At 40.0% G+C, this 13,335-nt stretch overlaps 1 protein-coding gene across 10 annotated transcripts in view; it reads left to right on the top strand.

Moving 5' to 3' along the window:
• The window catches only part of DST (dystonin), a 421,009-nt gene that overhangs the window by 317,394 nt on the left and 90,280 nt on the right, over positions 1 to 13,335 (top strand). For all 10 annotated transcript variants that reach the window (XR_002829777.1, XM_023755570.1, XM_023755569.1 and 7 more), the window contains 6 exons: positions 1,364 to 1,426; positions 2,016 to 2,257; positions 3,319 to 3,448; positions 6,489 to 6,688; positions 8,083 to 8,578; positions 10,048 to 11,519. Coding sequence is in view for 9 of the 10 variants with exons in the window: in XM_023755570.1 (XP_023611338.1) it covers positions 1,364 to 1,426; positions 2,016 to 2,257; positions 3,319 to 3,448; positions 6,489 to 6,688; positions 8,083 to 8,578; positions 10,048 to 11,519 (2,603 nt within the window). In the remaining variant the exon portion in view is untranslated. The remainder of the gene's footprint in view (positions 1 to 1,363; positions 1,427 to 2,015; positions 2,258 to 3,318; positions 3,449 to 6,488; positions 6,689 to 8,082; positions 8,579 to 10,047; positions 11,520 to 13,335) is intronic.

The following is a 13,335-nucleotide window of genomic DNA, read 5'->3' as shown; positions in this document are numbered from 1 at the left end:
TGTCTCTGTTTTGAATAGGTAGCCAATGCATACTTGAATGAGAAAGTCTAATTATTTATTTAACATTTTGATGATGAAAAAGGTACCCATGCTACATGCTTATATAATTAAAGAGAAATAATAATTACTGCTCACCCAGCCATTTCTATTTTGTAGGCAATAGGTTTACTGTGTTTAATTCTTACAGTGGTCTCACAAGATAGGTATTATGGTCCCCACCAATGTGGTGAAGTGGTGATTAATTTGCTCTGTCACACAGCTTGTAATTAGTGGGGCTGGGGTTAAAATTCAGGTGAGTTGTAAGCCAGAGCCCAAGTACTCGGAGCCACTGTGCTCTCCTCTCTCTGTGTTGACATAATGTGAGTTTAGTAATAGGGATTTTCTTTTTTACTTTTAACTTTTCTATCATGTCTTTTTACATCACTCTACCTCTGTTCAACCCATGCAAACACTAAGTACCTGCGTCAGACAATTTTCAATTCCTTAAGTGAGGCAGACATTCTTTTTGTCTGTCAATCGTGTATGCTTTATGCAACACACATATTGAGCGACTTCTGAGCTTCAGAGACTTTATCATTTGTCACTAAAGTAACTTTACCAACAAAGAAACTTTATCACAAAATTGTATTATAAGTGTATACTTAATGAGTAATGTATATACTCTAAATTTACTGAAACTAATGTTTAAGATGATCATGTTACATTGTAAGAACAAATTTTGTATAGAAGAGAAGATATGACTTGATCTTTAAATTTTGGATACTCAGTTTTGAAATTGAATCAATACAGGGTATCCCAAAATATGTGTCTGCACTTTGAATGATAATAAAGTCAGGTTTATTAACATGCAGTTAATTTTAAAAATTTAAAAGAATCTACAGAAATGAATAATTTTTTTGGTCAATGCCTATTTTCAAATTGATGACCCTTCAGGTCCAGGCACTGCTGATAACACAAAACAGTGGAATCACAAACATCAAGAATCATTTTGTTCAGTATTTATGCACCCTCAATTCATTGACTGTTGCTGGTTTTGTACCATAAACTTTATCTTTTATGTATTCCTCTAAAAAAAGTCTAGCAGCTCTTCAAGATATATTTTCTTTGATCAAAGTTTAATCTGGCTTCACCTGTTATTTCAAATCAGTTAAACCTGAAATGGAGTGAAAATTAATTGAGTTATCAGCTGTTAAAGTGTGTAACATTTTTTGGGGGGGTTACCTATATTTTATATTTTTAAATAGTAATAACATGTTTAAATGATCACTGCGTACAGGGGTTTGATTTAATGTCATATATTATTAATGTATAGAAATACTATGGAAATTTATGACGAGTGACTTCAGTGTTAATATTTTTGCAGGTGGAGTAATATTAAATGGTGAAGGGACAGCCACAGATACTCAGGAAATTTTGGCAAATAAAGGTGAATAGTAACTCTAAGTGCTTATTGATTAAAATAAATTGGTCTTCTTTTTTGAGAGGAGATCTTTTTAGAGGTGTACAGTAGTTATATTGACATTTCAAACTTGAGTTAAAATGGTATTAACATAATAGTCCCATTTGCTATAAACATCATACTTACATGATCCTATGCAATTTTGTTCATCTGAAATTAGTGTAATCCGGTAGTTCAGTTTGGCATTTAGTTATGTTTCCTTCTTTTAGGTTAATTTGTGCTATTTTGTCACTTGACATATTATTTAAGCTACTTCCTTGATTTTGATGCCTGAAGAATTAATAAGTAATATTTCATGGTTTCGGGTTTTTATTCTATTTAAAATATTTATTTCATTCCACTTGTATTATGTAATGTCCCTAAATTACTTGTCATTAAATAGCATTATAAGATGATCTAACCTTTTACTTCTAAAATTCTATGACTTGATCATAGTAGGCTTAATGTTAACAAAGTAGAAGGGCATATCATATAAAGCCAACATTTCTTTCTAGAACTCTACTCTGAACATCCTGAAAATGTGTCCTAAAAGTGTAATAATTTTTCTTATTCTTAGGATTAACATCTATTAAAAAAGACATGACTGACATAAGCCACAGTTATGAAGATCTTGGCCTCTTACTTAAGGACAAAATAGCCGAACTGAGTACTAAACTCACCAAATTGCAAAAGGCTCAGGAAGAATCAAGTGCAATGATGCAGTGGTTACAGAAGATGAACAAAACTGCAGCAAAATGGCACCAGGCACCTACACCTACAGATACCGAAGCTGTGAAGACCCAAGTTGAGCAGAATAAGGTATATTCTGGAGGCTTCCTGAAGACATGAAAAAGCACAGACCGGTGTTCAAAATTGAGCGCTGGTGCTCAGGAGGCCTGTTCTGATTTCTTGCCCCATGAACTTCAGCAAATAATTGGCCAGTTTTCTTTAATGTGCCTTTATGTAGAGATGGATTACACCAATCACTTATTTTTTCACACAGACATTACAAAGATGAGTGAACTGTTGGGTATAAGCAACGTTGCCACCTTTAAATCAGTTTAAGTCTGGAATTTTAACCCGTCAACTATTGGGGAAGATTTATGGAAGGGCTAAGTGTATTAGGGATCTGTTCTGTCTAGTATGAAATAGGGGAGCTCATTCTTCCCCGTTCTTTCATAGACAGTATTTCTTCCTACAACTGTCCGTATTGGGAAAATGGCTTTACAGTGAGGCAATGATGGCAAAAATGTCTACAAACTCTAACCTGTATTTGAACTCTGTGTTGTGTTGTCCAGAAAAGTGCTTATTCACTAGCACATTCTCAAATCTGGCAGTCTTCGTCACCAGATGTCTGCTTTATCTGACAAGGATTTTATTTTATTTACTTTTTATTGAATTTATTGGGGTGACATTGGTTCACAAAACTATACAGGTTTCAACAAAACGTCATCTGCAAACTGCATCGTGCACCCATCACCCCAAGCATAGTCTCTCCCTGTCCCTATTTCCCGCCCTTTGCCCACCTCCACCTATGATTATCTTGTTAATTTTAATCTTTCTGATGTCACCTTCCTTTTTCCCCAAAAGGCGTTGTTTGAGAAAAATATGAAATTCTTCCTAGGTCATGGGGATGAGTCATTATCTCTGTAGCGATAGCATTTCCCTCAGGGATTCTTTTATCAGATCATGAAGACTAGTGGGAGCAGGAAAGGAAAGGAACTGTTGAATCCAGGTCCTCACCCACTTCAGCGTTTCACGGTGGAATTTCTCCTCTTTTGGTCATGCTGGAGAAAACGCTCCCTATCATAATTGTGTTCTTGTCTTTTGAGGTAGACATACTTTAATGCCGTTACTTAATTTTTTTCCCTCCTCCTCAGTCATTTGAGGCAGAACTGAAACAAAACGTAAACAAAGTGCAGGAGCTGAAAGACAAGTTGACAGAGCTGTTGGAGGAGAACCCAGACACTCCTGAGGCCCCCAAATGGAAACAGATGTTGACAGAAATAGGTATGTTCTGTTACTCATACCGACTCCAAGAACAGAAGCTCCGTCTTTCTTTTATCTAATCCTAATCTTTATCAGAGAACATTTATCCAACAGCCTCACTTATTTGACCATTTCATGGTCTAGTTTTGCATATATAAAAGTGTCATTTCAAATTAAATTGTGCTAACAGCATTATTTTATCTTGTGGGTCTTTTTTTGGATTCTTGTTAAACACGATGACTAAATTTATTTTTATGAAGAAGGTAGTTAATAACATGCTGTGCGTTGAGTAACATGTTTTCATTATTGCTGATTTTTTACTAGGTTTTTGGTGCTTCTAATTGTTGACGCTGTATTATATTTTAATTTAAATGTTTAGTTTATTTGTCTGAAAAAGGTAGGTTCCCTTCTCTTCCATGGGGTTCCCTTTGGGACTCCTCCAGTTCCTACTTTATGCTCTTCTTCTCTTCCCCAACCAGTATTAGAAAGTAGCTCCCCACAGAAGTCTCATGGTTTTGCCTCCAGAGTTATCTTCCCATATCAGTCCTGCCCCTATATAAATTGTTCCTCCTAGGTAAAGAATCTTCACATGCCCAATTATCTTATCACCCCTGTTCATTATTATAATAATATGGAAAATGAGTGTAAGACAATGATATCAGTTTTCCCTACTGCATAGAATTGCTTTTCAGAATTCAGTGAGTTAGTGTGTGTACAGCACAGATGAATAGTACTTGACACATAGTAAGTGCTGTGTGTTTGCTTTGATGATAATAATTATTTTACTTTCAATCAGTCCATTCTTTTTAGCTAAAGATTGTCTCTCCTTAGACTCAGATATGCCGTGATATATTTAGAAATCTATAAGTATGTGTTCATTATCCTAAGGGACCTTAATGTTCAATGGTGTATTTAATCCAACTATAGAGAGTCCTGTTGCATTATAATGAATTGTCCCTAATTCAGTGGCTCTCACCTGGGATGTCAGAGCTACTTGGGGGAATATTATTAAGACATTTTACAATAGGGGTGGGAGGGAAGAATGTGTATTTCAAAAAAGCTTCCTGATAAGACTTAGATATTTCTTCCTCTCAATGTATTGTTTTAATTGCATTACTATTTTGTTAGACTGTGTGACTACAATGTGCCATATAGAATGATGCCATTAGACAGGATTTGGGGGAGGGAGGGGTCTATTAAAACCAGGCCTTCAGTATATGGTGAAAAACATCCATCAAATCAACCAGTTCTATCCCTCAGGGAATGTTTATTGAGTGACTGTTGTGTTCCAGTGCTGGTCAATAACTTGGCTTCAGGAGCAGGCCATCAGGAGGGGGGGAGGACAGGAGCAGCTTCCTAGCAGAGGGTACAGCCCAGAGGAGTGGGAAGGAAGGGTAGAGCGGGGATACATGGAGAGGAGGTAGAGCATGCCAGTATGGGCCATTGGGAGCAGAAGCCAGTTTGGTGATATTGGTTAAGATCAGCAGGGCTGGATCAGAGGATTCATCTTGAAGTGCAGACCCTCTAAGATTAGTAGACGAGGCTCAGTTTGTGGGAGGCCCTGAATGTCAAGCAGAGGTCTTCAGATTTTATCATCTGTGGTGAGGAGTTAGTTATTCAAGAATTGTAGCACAGGAAGTGATATATTTAAAAGTGATTTATTTTATTTTGTTTTGTTTGTTTTTAGAGAGAAATTATTGTAGAACCAAATGGATTGCAGCTGAGAAACACTAATGGCAGGGAAACTAGTTAGAAGACTGGTAGTCTAGGTCGTTTCAGTAGTTCTCAAAGTATGTTCCTGGGAGCAGCAGCCGCAGCAGCGCCTGGGAACAGGTTAGAAATGCAAAATTTCAGGCCCCAGGTCAGACCTCCTGAATCAGAAATTCTGGGGGTGGGCCCAGCAACCTGTGTTAATCATCCCTCCAGCTGATTTTAATGAAGCTAAAGTTTGAGAACCACTGGTCTAGGGCCTACTAGGCAAACCACGGTGAGGACCAAAATGGAGTTAGGGCATTGGAAATGTAAAGGATGGCTTTGAGGTTTTAGGACAAAGGATATAGGAGAGTCATAAAAGAACATTCTGAATTATTGCATCTCAGTGTCATGGCAGAGAGAATAACTTTTGAAAGAAATCTAAAAGTCAGAAAAGTCCACAAATTTTGATAGGAACATAGTGAGTATTAAAATTTTTTATTAAATGTATTGGGGTGACATTGGTTAATAAGATTACATAGGTTTCAAATGTACAATTCTATGATACATCATCTGTATATTATATTGTGTGTTCACCACCCCAAGTCAAGAAATGAGGTTTTGTTTTTTTTAAATGTTGAGTTTAAAGCATTAATGAGATTTCTTAGTGTAATTTTCAAGCAGCTGGTTACTAACATGCAACTTGAATAGAAGAGAATGATTGAGTACAGGTATAAAAATTTGGGAGTCACGGCCCCAGCCAGGTAGCTGAGTTAGAGTGTCATCCCGATATGCCAAGGTTGCAGGTTTGATTGCCACTGGGGCACATACAAAAATCAACCAATGAATGCATAAATAAGTGAGATAGCAAATCGATGCTTTCTCTCTCTCTCTCTTTCTCTCTCTCTCCCCCCCAATCAATAAATAAAATTTAAAAATTAAAAAAAATGGGAGTCGCTTGCCTAGAATTGATCATTGGAATTTAATATTAAACAAAAGAATTAATGTTCATTGTTTTAGCAGGTCAGTTACAGTTGGATTAACAGACTCTAGAGAACTTCTAGAAGGAATGAGGGAGCTCAGGATCCTGTTTGCTTTAAGGAATATTCCATATTCTGCATTATCTTCTAACATCAGATTCAATTTTACTTTCCTCTTATTTCAGTTGACACACAACCATCAGGGCCATAAAATCTGTATCAATAAATGCAATTCTCTTAGCTTAGACTTTAATCAATTCTGTAAAGAAGAGTTATAAATACAGAATGATAGCTATTATATATCATTTTGAGTCACATCCTGTAGTCTTCCTAGATATAGTCATGTTAAATGTATAAAAACCAAACACCAGTTTTCTGTTTTCTTTCAGATTCTAAGTGGCAAGAACTCAATCAATTGACAGTTGATAGACAACAAAAACTAGAAGAATCCTCTAATAATCTAACTCAGTTCCAGACCGGAGAGGCCCAGTTAAAACAGTGGCTTGTGGAAAAAGAACTGATGGTCAGTGTTCTTGGGCCCTTGTCCATTGACCCAAATATGCTGAACACACAAAGGCAGCAGGTGCAGGTGAGTATTACTTGACTTAACAAGACAAATGTTTTCATTACAAATATAGTAGCTTTGCAGAGTATGTGCTTTCACTCCCTTGGAGTGTATTTGTAATGTCTCCGATGCCCCTAAGATACCGTCCTGAGGTTAATGATAAACCCCAGAGGACCAAAGCTGTGAGGCATCCCAGAGCAGCACGCTGAGCCCAGGAGTGGGTCAAGTCCCTTGATCATTTCATTCGGATTATGGTTTGTGCAGACTCTGTTACAAAGGGCCGTCTTTGAAGTATTAATGTGATTGTATAAATAATAACATTTTTATGAGAAGCTAGTATATGCTTTTTATTGTTTAGAAATGACTCCTTTGAGGTTTTGTTTATTTTGAGTGTGGTAGTAGATAATGAAACTTGTAAAACTCATGCAGTACAGTCTTGATGGGGCAGGGTGGGGCGGGGGGAGAGAAACTGAATAAGAGGAGAAAGAATAAGGGAAGCAGAGAGGGAACCTTGAAACCCAGGGGGTTAGTTAGACTAGATTAATTATAAGGGAATAAATCCACAAGGGGAAAAGCATCCATGAAATTTAAGGCGGCCGGAATCGCAGAAGCTCTGTTGCGGTTGCGGTGAGATTTCTGTATGTGTGAGGAGTGGTGTTAGAGCAGACAGGCTGATCCTGAACTCGAAAGATACAAATCCATGTACATGCTCCATGTGAAGAGGATGGAAACAAAAGCTGTACATAAACATTTAGGGAGAAATAATCGCCCCCAATCCTGGTAGTCTCTCAGAGATAGTTAAAATATTGTACTAAAGAAAAATAAAATGTTTGGATCTTCCATTTTATAATGAGAGCCAATGTTGAGCTTGCACATTCTGAGCAACATGATTTAAAACCATGATTATAAAGACTGTCAGTAAACCTTACGTTCAAAGAAACCTTTGTAAATCAATGCACCATGAGTTAATCTAGTCTTAACTCCCTTGGTGTAAAATGCTGTAATTTTTAAAATCCTACAAAGAGAAAAGTACAAGTAGGAAAACAACAAATCTGTGTTAGTGCGATGGGAACTTGTCCAATAGCAGTGTTTCCCTTCTGTATGAAAATTCGTACATGAATTTTTGTTCCTTTTGCCCAGACTGCTGAAAATATTTATCCGCTTTGTTTTCCCCTTTGGGGGATCTTATTTTGGGCAAAATGTTATCTCTGTGAAGCACCAGAGCTTTTTCGATTACTTTAAGGTAATTGCACTGCCCTCAAAATCAAAAGTAGGAAAGCAGTAGCTAAACCTCAAAAAAGGAAAACTAGATAAGTAAGTAGCATTTCTGTCTCTTTAGAAACTTAGAGCTGTGTTTTCTGCATTTAATTACTCAATAATTTGTGCGTTTATTTACCCTCATTTCCTCTTTACCTTAGATTCTGCTGCAAGAATTTGATACCCGGAAACCTCAGTATGAGCAGCTCACGGCAGCGGGCCAGGGCATTCTGAGCCGACCTGGTGAACACCCTGCTTTCCATGGGATTGTGAGAGAGCAGCTAGCAGCTGTGACCCAGAAATGGGACAGCCTCACAGGACAGTTGAGTGACAGATGTGACCGGATCGACCAAGCCATTGTCAAAAGCACACAGTACCAAAGCCTGCTGAGGAGCCTTTCTGATAAACTGGGGGACTTGGACAACGAGCTCAGCAGCAGTGTGGCTGTGAGCACACACCCTGATGCTATGAGCCAGCAGTTGGAAACAGCCCAGAAAATGAAGCAGGAAATAGAGCAGGAGGCGAAGCAGATACAAGTGGCCCAGGCCCTCTGTGAGGAGCTGTCCGCCCTGGTTAAAGAGGAGTACCTGAAAGCAGAACTCAGTCGGCAGCTAGAAGGCATCTTAAAGTCATTCAAGGATATTGAACAAAGAGCAGGTTTGTCTCTCTTCTTTTAACACATCTGTTTCCTGGAAATAGAGATCTTAGGTGGTCTATTTCCAAGCTGTTGCCAGGAATCTGGGACCTTAGAGAGAATCTGTCCCCATCGGGAGCGTATGTGAAGAGGGGGCCGCTCACACGAGTGTGGAGAGCAGGTGTGTTCATGGGCACACACAGTGAGGGTCGTTCCACGCAGACAGTGGAGGGACAGTTGGCAAAATCCACTTCACGAAGGCCCATTCAGATTTCAGGTATTCCACTTTGATTTTTAAAAGACGTAAATGTTGTGTTGCTGTGTGACAGACTTATGTCACCAGATAAACAGATGAATACCGTTATCAAAAAGGCGTTGCCTCGTTTTCTCATCTGCAGCAATTTTGTCTGACTCTGTCAGAAATTCGCATTTCTAGAGAAATGTGTGAAAGAGAAGCATGTGGTTCTACTTTCCTCTCGCCCCCTGTGGCCCCGATTCCGTGACATGTGGACCAGGGTTTGTCGCAGGCAGCAGCAGTGAGTTACTGACCTCAGAGGGGCCTGCCTAGGAAGAGCACATTCAACTGCTGTATCTGTCCTGCTTGAAAAGTAACACTAGGTCAGTGGTTCTCAACCTTGGCTGCACATTAGAATCACCTGGGAATCTTTTTAAAAGCCTGATTTCAGGCCCAGGTGATTCTAATGTGCAGCCAAGGTTGAGAACCATGGACCTAGGTGTCTTGCAACCTAGTAAAGACTCCGTTCATACTTTTTAATTGATTGGGTTTGTTTATTGATCAAATCAGTTAGGCTTACTCATTCACTTGGACATCATATTGATAATATTAGCTATTGAGATTATGATTATTACTGCTATGGACACTTTTATGTGACAGGCATTAAGCTAAGAACTTTTCAGGTACTGTCCCTCAGTGGCCACAACAGCTTTTACAAATGTTGCCCGTTTACATCTGGGGAAGTAAGGCTTAGAGGTCCTAAGAGGTTGAGGTGAGACCCAAACCTACGCTGTTCCTGTGGGCTTCATTATATTGTCTCCATGATAATGTACATGTCATAGAATTGAAGCAGTCATATTTGATAAGAGATGGATTACTTACCAGCATTCTTAGAACTGTGAACAGTTGTCACTTCCACTTACTGGAATGGAGACGACCTGGCAGAGCAGACAGCGTGTGACTGTCCTCTGCTTGTCCTCTGCCACCCTGCACCTTTACGCAGTTTTCCCGATTCCCATCGTCTCCCTCCTCCTCACCTTGATTGTCTTTTTTGTTGTTGTTGCTGCCCCTACCTCTTGCTCCCTTTACCCCCTTTGTCAATAACTTGTGCTCACTTGTAATTCTCATAGTCAGTGCTGAGAAAACTCTTGCTTTTAGACAGTCCTGTACACTTATTTGGTGATTTTCCTTTTGGCTTTTCATAGATGAAATCAGCATTTTGATGTAAAATAAACATGCCTGTAATTTCATTTTTAGAGCATCATGTCCAGCATCTTCAGTTGGCCTGTGCCAGCTCTCATCAGTTTCAGCAGATGTCTAGAGATTTTCAGGCTTGGCTGGATACAAAGAAGGCAGAACTACACAAGTCCCACCCAGTATCAGCTAAACTCGATGTCTTGGAGTCCTTAATGAAAGATCAGAAAGACTTTAATAAAACATTGACTACTCAGTCTAGTATTTATGAAAAAACCATTGCAGAAGGTGAAAATCTGTTATTAGAAACACAAGGGTCTGAGAAGGCAGCCTTACAGTTACAACTTAACACAATTAAAACCAATTGGGATGGATTTAATAAGCAGGTGAAAGAAAGAGAAGACAAGGTAAAAGATTGCTTGGGGAAAGCCCTCAAGTATAAAGAACACATGGAGACTCTCCGGCCGTGGATAGATAAATGTCAAAATAACCTGGAAGAGATAAAATTTTACTTGGATCCTGCTGAAACAGAGAATTCTATTGCCAAGTTAAAGTCTCTGCAGAAGGACATGGACCAGCACTTCGGGATGGTGGAATTGCTGAACAACGCAGCTAACAGCTTGCTCAGTGTCTGTGAGACCGATAAAGAGGTGGTTACAGAAGAGAATAAATCACTGAAGCAGAAGGTAGACATGGTCACTGAACAACTTCACACTAAGAAATTCTCTCTGGAGAACATGGCCCAGAAGTTTAAAGAATTTCAAGAAGTGTCCAAAGAAGCGAAAAGGCAGCTTCAGTGTGCAAAGGAACAGCTAGAGGCCCACGATTCTCTAGGACCCCAGGCTTACAGTAGCAAATACCTGACCATGTTGCAGACTCAGCAGAAATCACTTCAGACCTTGAAGCAACAGGTAGATTTGGCCAAAGGCCTTGCACAGGACCTGGTGGCGGAAGCCTCAGACTCAAAGGGAGCCTCTGATGTTTTATTACAAGCAGAAACCTTAGCTCAAGAGCATAATGTCCTAAGTCAGCAGGTTGATGAGAAGTGTTCATTCTTAGAAACCAAGCTTCAGGGTATTGGACATTTCCAGAATACCATCCGGGAAATGTTTTCTCAGTTTGCAGAGTTTGATGATGAACTGGATAGCATGGCCCCAGTGGGGAGAGATGTAGAGACGTTACAAAAGCAGAAGGAGGCCATTACGGCCTTCCGGAAGAAACTAGAAGCCCTCATAGCGAGCAACGACAATGCCAACAAAACCTGCAAGCTGATGCTGGCCACGGAAGAAACCTCTCCTGATCTTGTGGGAATCAAAAGGGACTTGGAGGCTCTCAGCAAACAGTGCAACAAGTTGCTGGACCGAGCACAAGCCAGAGAGGAGCAGGTGGACGGGACAATTGAGCGTCTCGGCGATTTCTACAGCAAATTGAAGGAATTTTCTACTCTGCTTCAGAAGGCCGAAGAACTTGAGGACTCTCAAGGCCCCGTTGCTATGGAAACAGAGACCATCAACCAGCAGCTTAATGTGTTCAAGGTAGGGAATTCTTCATTTTTGCTGAGCACTTTTTATTATTCTAGGAGATTTCTCATGGAAAGGAGATGGTCTCTTTTGTAGAACCTTCTCATATGACTGTCACGCAGTGTTTGAGCTTGAATGAGCATTAATGGGGGTAATATCCAGGCACATGGGGGAGGGGGGGGTGTTCCAAAAGTTTCCTGGGGGTTTGAGCCCTCATAGGATAAGGCCTGAGATGATACAAAGAGGTCAAAAGAGTGCGTGGAGCGTCCCAGCACTTTTCATGAAGCCTGAAACTGACATCATGGAGTCTGTTAATGATCTCATTCACGGCTGACATCTGGAGGGCCCAGCACTGTGTTTTGAACTCTGCTGCCGAGGCCACTCCCGTACATGAAAGCTTGTTCTCTTCGTGTTTGTCTCCCAGCATTTTCTTTAATGGTGAATTATAGGCTTTTCCTGCCCTTTCCTTTTTTATGGTCTTCTTATCCTTCTTAATTGAATTTCATTTTGTAAACTTTTTTTCTTCCAAGAGTTCATGTTTTTAAAGAGTGGGGTTCCATGTTGTAATCCTGGTTTTATAAAACAAAGATCTTGGGCGCATGCCCCAGACGGTTAGGAGTAAATCATTCTTTGATTGGACAATAGGCTCCTCAGGGCCGAGGAATGTCTGCCACTTGATAGCACGTTAGGTAAATATGGTCGGCCGGGTGCGGTGTCACTAGAGTTGGCCTCATTTATGATAGGAAGCACAGAAGTTGCATCTCAACAGGGGACAAAGCTATGTTCATCCCTGCACAGAGAAGGTCCGACATAGCAAGCATTTGCTGCATGGGACTCGTGAACCTGTGGTGTGGGCACAGGCCCTGTCCTATTGATGAGGCGTGTCTTACTTTCCAGTAGAGACCAGTGTGGGGATAAGCCCCACCATTAGCCCATAAAGGATAAAATAAGACTAAATAAAAACAATTTGCAAAACCCAAATTGTTTCCCATGAGAAATGAATGTAAGTGAAGTGGACTTCCAAATTCTGTGCTGTTATATTTGACATAGTGTTTCCCTTGCTCATCTTTAATAAACAGTATCAAGGTGACTGAATTTTGAAAACTTCAAAATAACTTCATTTTCTCCTCTTCCTCTTCTTCCTCCTCCTGCTTTCTTCTCCTTCCTTCTCCTTCTCTTCTCCCCTCCTTCTCTCCTTCTTTCCTTCTCCTCCTCCTCCTGCTCCTCCTCCACCTCCTCCTCCTCCTCTTCCTCACTATTATGGTTATTTGCTGTTTATAAAATCCCTTAGAAGCCCAGTACCTTCAGGGCTTAAACATCTGTGATTCTGTATTTAGATCTTGATTCTTTTTAAAAATACATATTTTATTGATTTTTTACAGAGAGGAAGGGAGAGGGATAGAGAGTTAGAAACATCGATGAAAAAGAAACATGGATCACCTACCTCCTGCACACCCCCTACTGGGGATGTGCCCGCAACCAAGGTACATGCCCTTGACCAGAATGGAACCTGGGACCCTTCAGTCCACAGGCCGACACTCTATCCACTGAGCCAAACCAGTTAGGGCTAGATCTTGATTCTTAAAGGTAAAGGAAATTATCTACTGTTGACTTTAGTTTCTTCATTACCCCATCAAACTTCCATATTTCTGATTTACAACATAGAGATTTCATATGAGAGGATTCTGTATGAGAAAAGCCAAGCTTTGTGGCAGTTGTTGCCTCTGAGCCTGGAGGAGAGCTTGAGGAGGGGTGAGTCTTCCTCAGAGAGAACATCAGGCTTTTCTGTAGAATTCGGACAAAACTTGAAAGCATAAATGACAGTAACCAA

This window comes from Myotis lucifugus, unplaced genomic scaffold, assembly GCF_000147115.1.
Source record: "Myotis lucifugus unplaced genomic scaffold, Myoluc2.0 scaffold_80, whole genome shotgun sequence".
Taxonomy (NCBI): Eukaryota; Metazoa; Chordata; class Mammalia; order Chiroptera; family Vespertilionidae; genus Myotis; species Myotis lucifugus.
The sequence above is the reverse complement of the archived record's forward strand: the minus strand, read 5'-3'. Positions and strand labels throughout refer to the sequence as shown.